General features: G+C 44.4%; 1 protein-coding gene across 2 annotated transcripts; it reads right to left on the reverse strand.

The window, feature by feature from the left end:
• Positions 1-1,100: 1,100 nt before the first annotated feature.
• On the reverse strand, positions 1,101-6,313 carry LOC123142120 (cysteine-rich receptor-like protein kinase 10). Of its 2 annotated transcripts, none has more exons than XM_044561135.1 (7): positions 5,479-6,313; positions 5,267-5,371; positions 3,321-3,481; positions 2,702-2,852; positions 2,315-2,546; positions 1,736-1,889; positions 1,101-1,476 (listed from the first exon to the last, which is right to left on the reverse strand). In XM_044561135.1, the coding sequence occupies exons 1-7, from the start codon at positions 6,308-6,310 to the stop codon at positions 1,225-1,227; spliced, it is 1,887 nt and encodes a 628-aa protein (XP_044417070.1). In that variant the 5' UTR covers positions 6,311-6,313; the 3' UTR covers positions 1,101-1,224. The 2 variants fall into 2 exon arrangements, with proteins under 2 accessions (XP_044417070.1, XP_044417069.1); XM_044561134.1 differs by having other exon boundaries at positions 2,702-2,912.
• Positions 6,314-19,436: the final 13,123 nt, after the last annotated feature.

Here is a 19,436-nt window from a genome sequence, read left to right on the forward strand (position 1 = left end):
TCAAGTTTAAGAACTTTTAAATAATTCGTGAACTGTATTAATTGTATGAACTTTTTACGAACTCGGGATTTTTAAAATTTTATGAACCTTTTCAAATTCATGAACTTTTATCAAAATAATGAACCTTTTTTCAATTTATTCTTTTTTGAATTCATTAACTTTTTCAAATCCATGAACATGTCTCGAATCCGTGAAATCCACAAAAAAAATTCTACATCCACTAACCTTTTTCATAAAAAAAATTTTAATCAGATCTAAGATTTTTTTTTTTTCAAAAGTGAAGTATTGCCGGGTGAATTGTTGACCAGTCAACTGTGAACCAATCGAACAAGCACTGTCTCGCTACCTCGTGAACCGAGCAAAGAAACAAGTAGCCGGTTGTTGGGTCGGCCAACATGAGGTGGCGGCGAGCGCTACCTCGCTACCTAGCGCGGCGGGCGCTGAGGTGGAGGTCTCCAGGGGGAAATCGGATTGCTGAGAAACGGAGCAAAATTATTTGCTTACATGTGAAGTGTAAAGGTTCACATCAGGCCGCGCAGTAGTGAGCCTACAACCCGTGAAAGAGCTTGCTTCGAGCAAAAGTCCCACATCGCCTAATCATTTGCATCGAAAATCATAAACTTGCCTAAAAATATCGAAAATCCTAAATCTATGGACATGGGTTACAGATGTGTCCTGTCCTCACTAATCTCCCATAGTTTTACTTTGTGACCCCCCTTCCGCCCTATTTTCAATCAGATATTACCACCGCAACATTGTAGGCTTAATTCCCTAGGATTTGGTCCGTAGGTGTTGCAACTAGCAAAACTCCGTCTGCATGGGTCATTTGGTGTGACGTTTTTTCTCCTTTTTTTATATAGATCTCAAATATGTATATATTTTCACTATTTTTATAAAAAGTGTAATAACAAGTGAAAAGAAAAGTTTAGCGTCTTGCAACTGGAAAAAAATGTTAGGTAAAAATATAAAAAGAAGTATCCATATATCTAAAAAATATGTCCTTTGGTTTATGATCCTCTTTTTGACAACAAGGAATATAGACGGACTGACGGGTCTAAAGATCGCCAGTGAGGGCATTTTTGGCCGGCCAGTAACGGGAATAGTTTCTTTGTACTACTGATGGGATCATCAAAACAGTGTATGTATCATCTTCACATTGCTTTTCTACAACAGATTACAAACATCACCAATGTCCACACAAACAAGCCCTTGCTTGGTTAAGGCTCACAACTCTATTTCAGTACCGACGTCGATGTGTACGCTGCAAGAACCGGGCTGCACAGGTAGGAGCAGCCTCTTGCTTCCATTGCTCAACATCATCGTCACGTCGCGCATCGTAGGCCTGTCCTCCGCGCTATCCTGGACGCATAGAAGCGCGATCTGGATGCACCTCATAACGTCCATCTCCGGGTACTCCTCGCCAAGCGAATCATCCACCAGCTCGTCGCACCTCTGCTCTCTCCACAGCTGCCAGGCCTGTTGTCCAAAGCAGATTATGCATTTGCTATAAAAAAGTATGTCTTGCGGTCAAAGTAAGTACGTAAACGATCATTTTTGTGAAAAGGAAAACAAGGAGATGAACCTAGGTACAGAGGTTATCTTGTGCGGCCTTGCGGGGAACTTATATATAGAGATTGAAACATGAAATAGTACATAATGATTACTGGCTTAGTAGGGATATTGAAGCAAAGCGATGTGCTAATTCTTTGATTTTGACATATTTGATTTTACTCACATATTTCCTGAGCTCGTATGATCTTCCGGATAGTTGGTAGGAACCGACGGCGCTCTTCCCACTTATGATCTCGAGAACTAGGATGCCGAAGCTGAAAACGTCTGACCTTGTTGAGTAGACATTCTGGGAGTAGTACTCCGGTGCGATGTATCCACTGTAATGAAACAATATATGGCAGTAAGCTCACTATAAACCGTATTGCGCACACGCGCGCGCGCGCACACACACACACACACACAGAGGTCTAGTTAGGACAAACTTTTGACCAATAACTATGCTATTATTTGTAACTTTTATGTTGCAAAAAAAAGCATTTTGCAACATGAATCTAATACGTCAATTTTATGTCACATAAAGTCCATACTAACAGAGTAGTTGTTGGTAAGCCTGTTCAAATGAAATCTAATATATGAAATATTTTGAAACCAGGGGGCAATGATGAATCATGGAACTCAACTTACTCTTGATTAACATGGCACTTCAAGAAAAACACTGAAATATAACCATCATTTCAATAAGATTTTGTTACTAACTATAATTCCGGTCTCAAATGAGAAGCTTGTAAAATCAAAACCTTACAATGTCCCCATAGCCGTTGTCGTATTTGATTCTGTCACGCTGGAGAGGCATATCCTTGCAATCCCAAAGTCAGAAATTTTTGGGTTCATTTCATGATCTAATAGGATGTTGCTTGGTTTCATGTCTCTGTGGACTATGCATTCATGCGCATAGTCATGCAGATAGAGAAGGCCTTCTGATATCCCTTCGATTATGCCGCGACGTACGGGCCAACTCTTCTTTGCTCTTACCCCTATTTAATTCCAATATGCAAATGTGAATATCAAGATACAAATTTATTTTTTTCACTATATTAAATAAATAGAAATTATTTCTGCCTTTTCTCATTTTATGGGGGGCAGTGGGGTGGGCATTATATTTTTCATTTTGTCGGGAAAGTGGACGTACCAAAAATGAACTCTTCCAAGCTACCGTTTGGCATATATTCATACACAAGTATCCTCTCTTTGCTTTTGATGCAGCATCCAAGAAGCCTAACCAGATTCTTATGTTGTAGGCTGGCTATGAGTTTGATTTCATTCATGAACTCGCGGAACCCCTGCACCGAATTTGGAGAAAGCCGTTTGACTGCTATGTCCTGATCGTGACACAACTGGCCCTGATGAAGTGTACATGAACTTTTATATGGCAGAGCAAATGGATAAATGATACTAGCTTGAGTATATAGCATTTTATGTATTATTTATGCAAACATTCTGCATTAAGACAATTAATATGTTTGTTCACAATTCTATGTTGGGTGCATTTTGTAAGGAATAATGATCTTTCATGTATATATGTGATTGATGCATCATTGGGATAAAACAAAGTTTTCTTGAATTTAGGTAAAAGAAGCCGCATTATGAATTTTGTGTATGTTTGATTTGATGAATATTTTTGAAAAATAAAAAGAATTGAAATATTGTGTTTCAAAATAAAAAAAGTGTTATTTTTCTCGGTAAGTCTAATATTTATGAATGCGAAAATTGAAGCCACGTGTTCTTTTGATTCAAGAGAACGCAATTACCTTGTAAACAATGCCAAATCCACCTTCTCCGAGTTTATTTTTATCCGAGAAGTTATTAGTAGCACTTCTTATTTTCGAAAATCTGAACAACGAAAACCTTGAGTCGCTTTCATTTACAATTTCCTTTTTCAGGATGACTAATTCCCTCTGCAATAACGATTCTGCACAAGGAATAGGTAGGTAAATATCATATTCATGCGGAAATAAAATTGATGAATAATTCGATATGTGCAAATAAAATAACATTATTATTATTATGTGATACAGAATTCCTGGTGTTTGGAGGGTTTCTTAGAAAATAAACTTTTTTTGCTCCAGCATAGGTTCATATTTGTAAAGTGCACATGCTTAACTAGGAACCTTGTTATTGAAAAACAGCATCAGTGCTTAAGAAAAAATTGGTTTATTTTTAGAAACGCCTCTCTAAGAACATTGCATTTAAGATGGACTATTATACTCAAACCGCAATAGAGAAGAAAATACAGAAATGTGCATGAAATTCTCGCAAAGAAGCAAAATAGCTAGTTATACACCATATTACAACACCCTGGGTCGCGCTATTCGTCATCCTGGGTGAGGAATAGTTATTCTTCACCCCTCACTTATTACATCACTACACCATACTTTTACATCCCGTAAATTTTGTCCTAACGTTGGAAGTGAAACGAGAAAGTAAGAAAATGTATGTTGGTCGAAAAATATATTTTATGTGACATAAAATTATGAATGTAAAATATAGAAGAAAATGTACATATAAATATGAATTTTGTGTTTTATGACTCATATCTTACTTTTCTTATTCCAATTTTTGTTGTATGTATGCATGTATCTGTACATAGCGATACCTAAGCAGATCACATCTGTTAGATCTCCATAATTATACCTAATAAGATCATAGCACGTACATTTTCTTATTTAAAAAAAATCACAGCCGATGGATCATCATAGTTGCACTTACACAAATCTCAGACAGAAAAAATTAAGCGCACATGTTAAGAATTAGGTGAACTATAAACGACAAGTACATTTTATGCACACAAAAAAGTATATTTTACGCCTGTTTTGAACATGTTGGTTCTAACCACATACTCCAATGCTAATCTAAAACGACGGATAGATACGTGAGTGGAATCCAACGAAAAACTAGTCAATGGAAAAATCTCCTCTTACTTTTTTTTGCTTACTATTATACGCTATGTATGTAGACACTTCGTACTATCAGCATAGAGAATTCCACAAGAGCAATACAAAAAGAAAATGGCTGAGAGTGATTACGCACCAACACGAGTATCAACAGAGTACATAAATGAGAGTTGATTACTGGCAAAAGCATGAGGCGTGCTGATCATTTATTTTTTATTTATAAAAGATGGATTCAATTATATGTTCAAGCATGGACCAATAACCATGCGAGGAGGCCGTATAGTAATAAAGCCGACTAATTCTATATAGTCAGCACAAAATGATAAATGAACGTAGAGTTATATAGCATACAATAACTGTTCTAGAGGGCACATAGATTGTGGGTTAGTTCGGTTGCTGTCCTCACAGCTCTAACACTTGACTGAATAAATAAAAGTTTCACAATTATTATTTATTATTTCTTGGAAACATAATCAAATATTTATATGTAAAATAAAGTCAAAGATACACATTTAGAAATGTTTCAATGTCTAAATACCACGAGTTAGATGTTTCTTATTAATTAAAAATTAGCCATTTTGATTTCCCATTCGGGGTTGGTTTAATTTATACTGCATAATATATACAATATGTAAATGCCGTGAATTATGCAACGAAAAGGGTAAAGAGGAGTACAAAATATGTCTACATGAGACAAAAATAAATACTTAACAACTTCCAATACACCAAGGATGATGCCCTCGCAATTATTATAAGGAGCACCATGCTAATGACGATGATGATGACTTGGCCAAAACTCTTACCTCTGACTTTCTTCACGATGTATGGCCTTAGCAGCAAGCCGAGGATGAGCAAAACTAGGAGAGGAGCTCCAACTATGACAATCATAAACACAGCGCTCTTCCCATCTTGGATATACAAAATACGGAAAATCACTTTAAATTCTAAGTACCACTATTGCGTTTTACTTGAAATATACTGTCACGGGAACTGTAAACAGCAAAGCAGTGCTTACTTTTAGGCATGTCGATCTTGATAGTGTCCCTTGTCTCCTCGAAGAATAAGTCCTTCTCATATCGCAGATTACACCGAACCCCCAAAATCCTGCCCCCGACGCGGCTTAAAGAGGCCTCTTGGTTGCTCATATTATTGCTCATAAACAGCGTCGGCAACTGCTTGATAATGCCATCAAGGCAGCTCCTGCACTGTAGCCCGGTGAGGTCCAGCCTGCACTGCACCAGCCCGTACACCGTGCTGACGCCCTGCTCGCCGAACCCGGCCTCGCCGGTCGCGTAACTAGTCGCCCTTGAGCTGGAGATGGCCAGGTCGGCCAGGTCGTTCATTAGCTTCACCACCGTCTCCATCAGCCGCGGCGCCGCCTCTGCGCCCCTGACGGAGTTCATATTGTTCGCCGACCATTCCGGCTCGTTGCTGGTGCTTGCGAAGGACCGCTCGTCGTCGGTGAACCGGAGCATGTACTGGTCGTAGTAGACGACGCCGGCCTTCCGGAAGAAGACGCGCTCGGGCACGCCCTGGAAGGCGGCTCTGAGACCGTCGGCGCAGTTGGCGCCGGTGTAGTCACCCCGGCAGAGCACGAAGCCGTACACCTTGTCAGGCGCCTCGCCGTAGCTGCCCTGTGCGAAGCCCGACGCGCCGGCGCCCGCGGCGAGGGTCGCTCCCAGAGCTCCAAGGTTGGACCCGTAGCTGCTGTTTGCCGTGTACGTGTCGGCGGTCTCGTCGGGGAGTGTCTGCAGCGGGCTCACCATGGCGGAGGCGGCGTCAACGCTCGCCGCCGGTGGCCACAAGCACAAAGCGAGGAAGAGGAGGAGGAGGAGGTACGTGGGCATGGTGGTGACTGGTGACTGCTGGGTGGTGAGGTACGTACGTTCGAGCGTTGGATTGGTTAATTAGCTACTCCAGCTTGGAGCCTTTGACTGGAAGCGCGCGGGAGCTTGCGAACATCACACCGTGACGACCAACCAAAACAAACGGGGTCTTCCAACCAATACCGTGACCAACTAATAGTAGAAAATTAGGCTTGACGGGATGTACTTGGCTTGTTTTCCATAGATTGTCATCAGTTTAAGGGTGGACACTGGGCACTTAGGAAATTGCCGCGAGTATTCCAGGGACCAGAGCAGAAGTTTTGTGACTGATGTTCTGTTCTTTATCGAAGAATGAACCTCCAGTTCTGACTTCTCACATGGATATGCACACTATACTGGATTGGATGTGACGACTATGTACAGTTCTTGAAGTCAATGTTCCACGAATGAATAGACCGCGCCGACTAACATTATGTATATACTCAGTTCGTCCCAAACTAAGTGTCTCAACTTTAGTACCAGTACAAAGTTGGGACACTTATTTTGAGATAGAGCGAGTACATCATGTATTGAATTTGGGTTACTTTTTCGTCTACCTCAAGATGGTTTCAGCTATCATAGTTTCCCTAATATTTTAATAAAAACACTTCAAATCACCTGACGGGTTGCAGCCCGGCATCCATCACCTTCCCTACATGCCACGTGTCCCTCATGGGCCCACCACCGCTTCCATTGCAATTTGTTATGAAGCGAGCGGTTGTGTGTGGATCGTGCTGGCATGGCAGCTTCCACTCCTCTGCAGCTATCCCTCTCCTCTTCCAGCCCACCTATTTTGTGGCATGTCAGCAACCCATTGTCTTCCACCACCATGACCTCGTCGTGATAACCGCCTCAAGCTGTTGTAGGCGTCTCCTCCTTGCGTCCCCTCATCTGACGCAAGCCAGAGATGGGGCAGAACAGGCGGTCGTCCGCACTGGTTGTAAAAGCTTGTCACCCCCTATCCCCTCCTCCTCTTGCCACCAACCACCGATGCTACGAGCCCCAGTGTTGCAAAGGAGGTGAGCTGCAAAGGAGCCGGTCGATACAAGTCTTGGGATTGCAACACTGTACATGTTTTGCTCAAAGGGAAAGGTGACAGGATGGAAAGGCCAAGGTTTATCGAAGGCTGCGAGGGAAGTGCTAGTTAAATCAGGACTACAATCTATCCCGACGTTCACTATGAGTTGTTTTCACCTCACAAAGAAGATATACCGGAATCTGACTTCTATCTCTTCGAAATTCTGGTGGGGTGCAATTAATGGTGAAAAGAAGGTACATTGGATTTCCTGGGAAAAGATGTATGCTTCTAAGAGAGAGGGAGGACTCGGCTTTCGTGATCATGAAGGTTTCAACCAAGCTCTGTTGGCGAAACAGACATGGCGGATCCTGACTACTCCTTCTTCATTGTGTGCTAGGGTGCTCAAGGCCAGGTACTTCAAAGATGAATCAATTCTGTCAGCTACAATCCCATCCAATTCATCATTCACGTACCGCAGCATTTTACATGGTCGAGACCTCTTGAGAGAAGGCCTTGTGTGGAGGGTGGGTGACGGCTGAAGAGTTAATATTCACCATGATAACTGGATCCCGAGACAAGGGTACCTAAGGCCACTGGGTCATCAGTGCATACATGGGATCACGAGAGTTTCTGATCTTTTGAGTCAGGATGGAACGAGTTGGGATGCACGTAAACTTGAAGCAATGTTCTCGGATTCTAATCGTGTGGATATCCAGCAAATTGCAGTTGGAGGCCCGGGAACGGAGGATTACCTAGCATGGAATTTCACCAAAAATGGGATGTTCAGCGTCAAATCTGCTTACCATCTATGGGTGTCAAAGAGGAGAGCTAGGAGGGGCCAGCAAGAGAGCTCGAGCTCAGTTCTAACGCACAAAGGCCACATGGCCTTGTGGGAAACGAGGGCGCCACAGAAGGCCAAAATCCATATGTGGCGCCTGATTAAGAACGGACTGGCGGTTGGCGCTGAGCTTCATCGCAGAAGAATCAAACCAGGAGTTTTTTGCGTGGCATGTGGTAGAGAGGAAACCATATACCACCGTTTTTGGGCGTGTCCACACTCCGTCCACTTCTGGAAGATTCTGCGCGAGGAGAAGGGCGTATCTGTGGCACTTCCACCGGTTCCATTGGACAATCATGGTGAGTTATCTCGCTGGCTCCTTGAATGGTTCGCTAATGCTGACGGGGATGAGCGGGAGGCAATGATACAGGCCACTCATGGCCTCTGGCTCGCGAGGAACTCAGCAAGAGATGGGAAGAGGATTGACCAACCACATGAAATCATGGAGTCGGTATGCTCTCACATGGCAGAATGGAGCAGCGTGCATCAACCAAAGCCGAGGCAAGAAAGGACGGATCGGCCACAAAAATGGGAAGCACCTGAAGATGGATGGGTTAAGATCAATTCTGATGGTGCCGTTAATAAAGGAGGGAGTAAGGCTGGTGGTGGAGCGGTGCTTCGGGACCATAATGGGGCATTTCTGGCCGGAGTGTGCCATCATTTTCCACACATTGTGGAGCCTGAAGCAGCGGAGATTTTGGCTTGCAAAAGAGCTTTGCAGGTAGCTGAGGAGATAAATGTACAGAATGACCATTTGGAGTTGGACTGTTTGCCGGTGGTGCAAATGATCAACCAGAAGGGCATCAATTATTCGGGAGCTGGACCATGGATTCAGGAAATCAAACAGATGCTGGCGTTGAAGAATGACTACAAAGTGACGTGGGTGAAACGCACCGATAATGTTGCCGCGCATAAATTAGCAAAAGTAGGGGTAGGTGATGAATTGTGTAAGGTTTGGTTGGGGGTTCCCCCAGACTGCATTTTGGATGTAATTTCGGAGGACATTCCGAGCTACACTTAATTAAATAAAAGCGGCAACCTTTTCCCTCAAAAAAAAAACATTATACATGTTTTTGAACACATGGGAACCGTGGTAGTGGAACACAATGGTGCCGTGATGTGGGCGTGACGACGTTCCTGCAACATAACCCCTATTGCAAAGGTTGAGGGTGTTGCTCAGTTGCTCGATGGCAGATATGACGCGTAACACTCCCCATATTTTAATCGCATGATTTGGTCGCTATCGTGGCTAAAAAAATCTCATTGCAATTTGCCTCCATAACTATATCATGGGAATGTAGGAAATACCACCACTATCTCATTTTAGGGCTGCCACGATAGATGCTTGAAGCACAATTTTAATCCTTGTGTTTTCCCTCTCGTTATAGTTTTTTTTTCTTGTCATCCTACCATTTATTCATGAATATTGTTTCTTTTTTAACCTAAATATTATAAAATTAATAATTATTCTTCCAAGGGATCCTTCTGCCGATATTGACCAATTATGGTATTATAAACATAAGCTTAATAAATTATCTGACTTCTTTTACTTATTGCTCCTTTCATTCCAAATATGGTGTGTACGTATTTTTCGTGAAGTTATGCTTTCTAAATTTTTACTAGGTGTATAGAGACAAATATACAAATCTATAAGACAAAATAAATATAATTAGATACATATTTTTAGTTATTTATTTTGTATTATTAATGTTGATAATTTTATCTATAAACTTTTTTAAAATTTACAAAGTTTGAACTTAGAAAGAATCTATACACATTAAAAGGGAGTAAATAGTAGCATCCAAATTTAGCAGGCTAAAATTAATAAGGTTAAACTCGCTTATAATTAACAAACATATATCATGTAGCTTCCATTGACTACTCCTTGATTCCTAATGTAAATAGTTTCATAACTAAATTATTTGAAGAAAAACACTTCACCAATATTAACAAAAATATTTGTAGCATGTACTAATAGTAGAACCTAGAGATCTCTTTGCCCATCGTAATCTAATTGTTTGTGCTGCTTGATATGTAGATTTATCAGTATATATTATCTAAAGTTGCCAAAACATTCTATCTTGCACATTAATTATAGTTTTTCCTAGTGCATTTGTTGTTTTGTATTGACTTATATTCCTTTGGCACAAATAAAAATATCTTATAGTATACTTAACATGAATTTTTCTTTCAACCTTTTATTGTTAAAACATTATACCTTAGTAACTGTTTTATAATCTTTTGCTTTTTAGTTATCATTAGGTCAATATTTTTATTTGCCAATCACCTCTCAGTCACTACAGTCACGACTTGTTCTCTTTAACATTCCCATGTTGTTTTGCCGATTTTTCTGGTCATCTATGTAATGCACAATCTTATCACGGAAGTCGAGTATATATTCATTTTTGTTACAACATCAGCGCCTCTCATTTTTTCATTAATTATCGATGTATATTTATTAGAAAGTTCTAACATATTTTCCCTTTCACTCTTCCTACCATATATTGCTCTCTTTGATAGCACACACATTGTTTAGCTAAGGCATATATATTTTCAGCACAATCAAAACAACATATTGCATACTTTTATTGTTATAGTCACTCCAAATATCATTATGGAATATAATTCAATAGAAAACAACAAATCTATGTCATAACTTTTCTATGGAAATACGTTTCTTCCTCAAAGATGGTTTGATTTCTAAATAACCTATGTCATGACTTTTGCAAAACCATCTCAATTTTTTACCACGCACTACAAGGATCATATGATGAGACCATGCCAAGTTTCATGTTTTTTAAGTTCGTCGCATTTTTTGAAATAAAAAAACTCAAAAAACTCATGTTCAGGGTCAAGTCTTGGCACCCTCATGTTTGTAATTCCTGTCATTTTCTTCTATAATTCCTAAACATAGACTCAAGAACACAAATATGATTTTTTTGAAACCAGTTTTGCCAAACTTTTCAACATCTTACAACTCAAATTTAAATTATACTCATTAAATGTCTAGAAATACACTTAATGATGAGACCATGCCAAGTTTCATGTTTTTCAGAGTTCGTTTGCATTTTTTGAAATAAAAAAAATCAGAAAAATCACATTCGTGGTCAACTCTTGGCACCCTCATGTTTCAAATACCTTTGCTTTTCTTCTATAAGTCCTAAAAATAGACACGGGAACACAAATATGATTTTTCAAACCAGTTTTGCGAACCTTTTCAGCCACTTACAGTTCAAATTTGAATTGTATTGGTTAAATGTCCAGAAATGCACCTAATGTATTAAATATAGCAAGCACACTCGGAAATATGCTAATTTTTTACATGGTTCATGTAATGGTGTATCTTAGTGTAGAATGTTTTTTCGATGCCAACGAATGAAGCATCGGTTGCATTAACTTACTGCCTATAAAATGAAATAGAGAAGGAGAAAGAAATAAATAATAAAAACTCAAAATAAATGAGAGAATATAATAAAGAGGAAACAAATAATGTAAAAAAGGAAAAAACATGAGAAAGAGATGAAACGGAAAAAAATAAATGTTTGTCGGGTGCAATAAAAAGATACCCGGCAAAGACACGAGAGAAGAATATTTAAAAAGGAAAAAAATATTTGCCAAGTCCGAAAAAAGAACTCGGCAAAGATTTCTTTGCCCAGTTCAAAAGAAAAAGAACTCCGCAAGGATTTCTTTGCTCAGTTTTAAAAAAAATCGGAAAAGATTTCTTTGCCCAGTTCCCCAACAAAAAGAACTCGGCAAAGATTTATAACTGGGCGAAATCTCGGATTCTTGTAGTGTCTGTACTCTCCATCCAGGTGTAAGACAAGTTGATCGTTTCTACTTCATGCACGTCCATGTCCCAGACGAATCAGAAAGCAACCGGAACAACTTGTTGGTTGCTGGCATCAGCAGCAATGATGTCATCACATATATCTCACCGGATTGCTCTGCCGTTGGCTATCTCACATATATCTCGGACGTGCATGAAGTTCATCATCATACTACATTGATCATACATATATCATCATTATACTACATTGTACTACTAGGAGGGAATCTGCGGGCCGTGCAGCGTATCCGAGCCTACGCTACCAAATTCGACGAGCTCGCAGCGGCGACAACGCGGCGGAGGAGCCGAAGGAGCTTAGTCCTTGTCGGAGTCGAGGTCGATCCAGACCTTGGCCTGCTTGGCCTTCATGACGCGCAGGTCCGCCTCCTTGGACGAGGAAGATTTGCTCGATCTCGAGCTCGCGGCGGCGGCGCGCGTCGGCCTACTCCTCCTCCCTCGCCGAGCGCTCCATGATGGCGCGCTCTAGGTGCTCCTCGTGCCCCAGGGGGAGGTAGTCCTCGGGGCCGATTACTCCTCGACGCGGCGGCGCGTCGGCTTCGATCTTGACGGTGAGCGGCCCGAGCTCCTCCGGCTCTCTCTTGACCGGAGTGAGCCGTGAGCTCGAGGCGCCCGCGGACGAGCTCCCCGCGGCAGAGGAGCCGGAGGAGGCGTGGCGGCGGACCGCGAGCTCGCCCTCGTACTCGTAGAGCTCGTGGCGTTGGAACGCCGGCGGCGGCCGGCTCCTGTGGTTGAGCCACCTCCACGCCCCCCGCTTGCGTGCGGCGACGGATCTACGACGGCGGCGGTGCTCCGCGTCATCCCGACCGCTTTCGTAGCCATCCATGTGTCGCTAGGCCTTTTTTAGGCTCGCCGGCGGCGAGAAATTGGGGCGGAGGAGGAGGGGAATCGCGGCGGCGGAGGCAGATAGAGTTTGACCCGTATCCGAGCGGTGAAACCGCATATGTAGCGGTGGAGAGCGACTTTTTCCGGGCCACGGTAAATTTTTTAAGGGGCCAGGCCCGACATACGGTGTCTATTCTGGCCAGAAAAACGGACCCACCCGTATACTCGACGGAATTATACAGGTTCGGCCCTTTTACGGGGTCTGCTAGAGATGCTCTTAGAAGACAAATCACATAATAAGCTGTGAGGACATGTGGTCCAACTCAAAACTTCTTCCAGTTTGACGAAAAACAAACATGAGAACTGGTCGACGGACGACTGGGGAACTGTGTTGGATGACAAAAAGTGTCTGGACCACGCCCTTTACTGGCAGTCTGGCACTTTAAGGGACCGCATTGGAGATGCCATCACCCTGGATTCTGCGTCAGGTGTGTATACATATCTTCTAAACTCGTGTTATTTTCAGACAATTCATATTATTTTTTTCTTGAATACGCACTCATATGCGTATCATAAAGAAGGAGGGGAGAGAGGCTCCCAAAAGCTCCACGGTTTTACAACATATTTACATGTGGATTTTATCCGACACCACCTCACTCACTATGCCAACTACTCCTGGTCTATCCACACTCCACTTGCCTCCTTGAAGCCAATTATCTTGCCCTTAAACATCCCTCCTTTTGCCCAGAGCCTGCCCTCCTCGAAGATAATTCATATGAAGCCCTTCTCCCACTTACAATCTCGAGAACTAGGATGCCGAATATGAAAACAACAGATTTTGTTGAGTAAATATTCTGCGAATAATAGTCCCACGATGTATCTGTCAGAATGAAATAAATTCAGACTAGAAAACAATGTTGAAGTATCACAGGGAAATGACTGGTGATGCATATTAATTTGACTAGTCATCTTCAGTGTTGAAATGTTGACTGCTGACCTGAACTCTTGATTGACTAGGTTGGACATTGTACTAGAAAATGAAGCTCAACATTTACTCAAGAAAAAAAAAGATACGCAAATTTCTCATATAGATTTGACTTGAATAATGGGCACAGTACTCACGTCTTGTATGGATATTTTTCTTCTAGTAGACAAGACTTTGCTTGTGACATACTGTACGTAGATGCATGTAACCTGGTACTGAAATCTTCAGCTCCATGACTTATGCACAAAATTATCAGGAGGAAAGATGTAACCTGAAATAATTAACTACTTCATAGTTTTGGCACAACTAACCAACTTGAAGTGTTCCCCTCTACGGAGAGAAGAATAAGCTCGTCATGTTCCCAGCGCTGCCGACGTTTTTGACTCTGTGACACTGGAGAGGCGTATCCAGAAAATTACAAAGTCGTCCTGGGACTCATGTCATGATCTAGCAGGATGTTGATTGGTTTTAGATCTGTATGGACTATGGACCATGGATCTAGAGAAGGCCTTCAACATTCCCTTCGATTATGCAGCGAGGCACGGGCACACTCGGGTTTTCTCCTGCTCCCGTCGAAATCCAAGTGTAAACTTTGTAAGTGGAACAAACTTGAGATATAAGAGTAGAATAGTGGATTGATTATCTCACACACATTACACCATGGTACAGCAGGTTTACATAGAGGAGAAGCCCGGAGAGGTAGGCACGCAGGCCTGGGCTACGGTTCAGATCCTAGAAACTAGGGCTGGACGTGCTAGACGTGCGAGACTGTTACAACACAAGAATTACATGTTAACACCCCCCCCCCCCCCCCTCAGCTTGGTACGCCATTGGGTTGGACGTTCAAGCTAGATCGAAACTCAGTGAACACCAAGGATGGCAGCCCTTTAGTGAAGACGTCCGCGAATTGTGAGCTGGATGGTACGTGAAGCACACGGGCCTCACCAAGAGCAACGCGGTCATGCACAAAATGCAGATCAATCTCAATATGTTTTGTGCGTTGATGTTGTACCGGATTGGAGGCAAGGTATGACGCACTGACGTTGTCACAATATATGAGAGTCGTTTGGGACGGTGGACGTCGAAGCTCATGAAGCAACTGTCGGAGCCAGCAGGACTTGGCAACGCAGTTTGCCACACCGCGATATTCAGCCTCGGCGCTGGATCTGGAGACTGTAGGCTGGCGTTTAGAGGACCAAGAGATCAAGTTCTGCCCGAGAAAGACGCAAAACCCGGAAGTAGACTTGCGCCTATCCGGGCAACCGGCCCAATCGGCATCGGTATAAAAGCAAGAAGATCCAAGGAGGAAGACCGATAGAACTGGAGACCGTAGTGAGAAGTGCCGCGGAGGTAGCGGAGAATGCGTTTGACTAAAAGCATGTGGGACTCCCGTGGTTCATGCATGAAGAGGCAAATTTGTTGGACGGCGTAGGAGATGTCTGGGCGAGTGAGAGTGAGGTATTGGAGGGCACCGGCGATGCTCCGGTAGGCAGTGGGATTGGTGAGTGGTGGACTAGCGCTAGCGGATAGTTTGGACGTGGTGTCTATGGGGGTGGACACGGGTTTGCAGTTCAACATTTTGGCGCGTTCGAGAAGCTCAAGCGTGTACTGTTGCTGGTTCAAGTACAAGCCGGCTGTGTTGGGTGTCACATTGATGCCAAGGAAATGGTGGAGATCACCCAAGTCAGACATGGAGAACTCCCGCTTGAGAGAGTTGATGACGAAGGTGAGAGTGGTAGGTGTGCTAGCGGTCAAAATGATGTCGTCCACGTATACCAATAAGTAGGCAATGGAGGATCCATGAGTGAGAATGAACAAGGAGGAGTCACTTTTGGAGGCATGAAAACCAAGTGTGAGGAGAAAAGTTTGAAAGCGATGAAACCACGTACGGGGAGCCTGCTTAAGGCCATAGAGGGACTTACGAAGGAGGCAAACGTGATCCGGATGAGAGGGGTGGAGGAAGCCAGCCGGTTGGGCACAATATACAGTCTCCTTGAGATCTCCATGAAGAAATGCATTTTTCACATCAAGTTGATGTATTGGCCAGGAGCTGGACACGGCGATGCTCAAGACCACTCGGATGGTGGCCGGTTTGACCACCGGGCTGAATGTTTCCCCGTAGTCCACACCCTCCTTTTGTGTGAACCCGCGAACGACCCATCGCTCCTTGTAGCGAGCCAATGTACCGTCAGTGTTGAACTTGTGGCGAAATATCCATTTGCCCGTGACCACGTTGACACGTGCAGGTTTGGTAACCAAAGACCAAGTCGAATTCTTCATTAGAGCATTAAATTCGTCACGCATTGCTTGTAGCCAGTTGGGGTCTTTGAGGGAGGAGCGGTATGTGGGGGGAATGGGTGAGATGGAAGAAGAAGTGGCATCGTCTAGGAATAAGCGCCAGGGTTGGCAGAAACCGGTTTTGGCTCGTGTTCGCATTTTATGTGAGTTAACAGGTGGTGCAACAGGCAGTGCACGAGGCGGGAGTTGGAGGGGCGTTGCATGGGCGGGCACGGAAAGCGAGGGAGATTTGGTGGGGCTCTGGGCAGGAGAATTGGTAGTGGGCGCGGGATCCGGAGTGGATGCGGTGGCAGACGCGGCAGGCGAGCGATCTGAGGCGAATGGCAGGCCAGGCGCGGGATCCGAAGGTGATGGGGGGTGGGAGCCACGCGGGGGAGACCGAGGTAGGTGGGGCTGGCCGTTGGACGGGGGACGCGTTATGGTGGGGGCGGAGCGGTCGGGTGGGTGGGTTGGCGGGATTGGTGGAGACCGAATCCGGCCGGGGTGGTCGGGCGGGTGGGGTCCGTCCGAGGTAGGTGGGTCGTTGGGATCGGGGAAAGGGTGGATCTGCAGTGGGATTCGGCCGGGATTTTCTGTGGCGGGGGAGGGGGAGGGCGCAGGTGTAGCTGGCTCGTATGGAAAGGTGGACTCATCGAAAATAACGTGACGAGACACAATAACGCGGCGAGACGAGAGGTCGTAGCATCGATAGCCTTTGTGCTCAAGGGGATAACCGAGAAAAACACACCGTGTAGAGCGGGGAGCAAGCTTATGGGGGGCCGTGGCATATAGGTTAGGGAAGCAAAGGCAACCGAAGATGCGTAAATGATCATAGGTCGGGTGTATGCCATGGAGGAGAAAGTATGGGGTGGAGTGGTGAACTGAACGAGATGGTCGACGATTAAGGAGGTATGTGGCGGTGTGGAGTGCTTCAACCCAAAATGGGGGTGGCAAGCTGGCTTGGATGAGAAGGGTACGAACAATGTCGTTAGTGGTTCGGAGAAGGCGCTCGGCTTTACCATTTTGTGGAGAGGTGTGTGGGCAGGAAAAGCGATAGACAATGCCATTTGTGGAGAAGAAGGAACGAAGGGAGGAGTTGAGGAATTCGTCGCCGTTATCGCATTGTTGAGCTTTGATGATGACGTTGTATTGGGTTTTGACGTAAGAGAAGAAGCGTTGGAGCATGGTGGACGTGTCGGATTTGTTACGTAGCGGAAAGGACCATGAAAAATGGGAGAAATCATCAAGTATGATCAAGTAATATTGGTAGCCAGAAAAACTCACGACGGGAGATGTCCACAAGTCACAATGTATTAACTCGAAGGGTGTATAAATGCGACTAGTAGAAGTGGGAAAAGAAAGCCGTTGTTGTGGCCCAAGTTGACATGCACTACATGGGCGGATGAGGGTTTATTACAAGGGACAAGAAAATCATGTGCTAACGAGCTAAGAGACTAAGCACTAGGGTGGCCGAGCCAATGATGCCACACATCACTGGAAGAAGCTTGGGCGGAGAAAGCAGCACGCCACGTCTTGTTATTGCTGATGAAAGGGTAGAGGTCGCCGGAGCTAGCGGAGATCATGATGACTTTCCTGGTGCGAAGGTCCTTCACAAGAAAACCAAACGGGTAAAACTCTATAGAGCAAGAATTATCTTTAGTAAATTGACGAACAGAGATGAGACTAGTGGTGACATTAGGGGAGAAAAGGATGTTGCGTAAATGAAAGTTATGTGGTGAGAGAGTAGTGGAGCCGATGGAGTGGATGGGCATGTGGGAGCCGTTGCCTACAACAATGCTTGACAAATTATGCTTTAAAGAAGAAGATGAGGTGGTGAGGTTACCAGAGTTGCCAGTCACGTGGTTGGAGGCGCCACTGTCGAGGTACCACTCGTTGGGCGCGGCGCCGTAGTTGGGGAAGCCTTGGGCGCTATAGGCGGCGTTCAACATGGCGAGATGATCCCATGAAGGTTGGGGCGGCTGGTACGACGTCGGAGCGGAGTAGGGTTGGTACTGCATGGGGTAGGCCTGGGGTAGGCCTGGGCTATAACGCCCACGATGCGGCTAAATCTCTCACGTGTCGAGGCACGACTTAGAGGCATAACCGCATTGTAGGTTTTGTCGCAAGAAGGGTCATCTTCACACAATCCCATGTAATGAATAAGAATGGGATAAAGAGTTGGCTTACAATCGCCACTTCACACAATACATAAATAAATTCATACATCATTCAAGATACACACATAGACCGACTACGGTCAAATCCAAATAAAAAGAAGATAACCCCAAATGCTAGATCCCTGATCGTCCCCAACTGGGCACCACTACTGATCATCAGGAAACGAAACGTAGTAACGAACAAGGTCCTCGTCGAAGCATCACCTGCTCTGGCATCGTCGGCACCTGCAACTATTTTGGTAGAATCTGTGAGTCACGAGGACTCAGCAATCTCACACCCGCGAGATCAAGACTATTTAAGCTTAAGGGTAGGAAAGGGGTAGTGAGGTGGAGCTGCAGCAAGCACTAGCATGTATGGTGGCTAACATACGCAAATAAGAGCGAGAAGAGAAGCAACGCAACGATCGAGAAGCTAGAAGTGATCAAGAAGTGATCCTGAAATTACTTACGCACAACCATAACACAAGAACCGTGTTCACTTCCCGGACTCCGCCGAAAAGAGACTATCACGGCTACACACGCGGTTGATGTATTTTAATTAAGTCAAGTGTCAAGTTCTCTACAACCGGACATTAACAAATTCCCATCTGCCACATAACCGCGGGCACGGCTCTCGAAAGTTTATACCCTGCAGGGGTGTCCCAACTTAGCCCATTATAAGCTCTCACGGTCAACGAAGGATATTCCTTCTCCCGGGAAGACCCGATCAGTCTCGGAATCCCGGTTTACAAGACATTTCGACAATGGTAAAACAAGACCAGCAAGACCACCCGCTGTGCCGACAAATCCCAGTAGGAGCTGCACATATCTCGTTCTCAGGGCACACCGGATGAGCCAGATGTCGGGTTGGCATAGACCCTGGTTGCCCAGGGGGCGCCGGACATTGCCCGGTTTGGACCAGCACTTAGAGGAACACTGGCCCGGGGGGTTAAAATAAAGATGACCCTTGAGTCTGCAGAACCCAAGGGAAAAAGGCTTAGGTGGCAAATGTTAAAATCAAGGTTGGGCCTTGCTGGAGGAGTTTTATTCAAAGCGAACTGTCAAGGGGGTCCCATAAATCCCCAACCGCGTAAGGAACGCAAAATCAAGGAACATAACACCGGTATGACGGAAACTAGGGCGGCAAGAGTGGAACAAAACACCA

Source organism: Triticum aestivum, chromosome 6D (genome assembly GCF_018294505.1).
Source record: "Triticum aestivum cultivar Chinese Spring chromosome 6D, IWGSC CS RefSeq v2.1, whole genome shotgun sequence".
NCBI lineage: Eukaryota > Viridiplantae > Streptophyta > Magnoliopsida > Poales > Poaceae > Triticum > Triticum aestivum.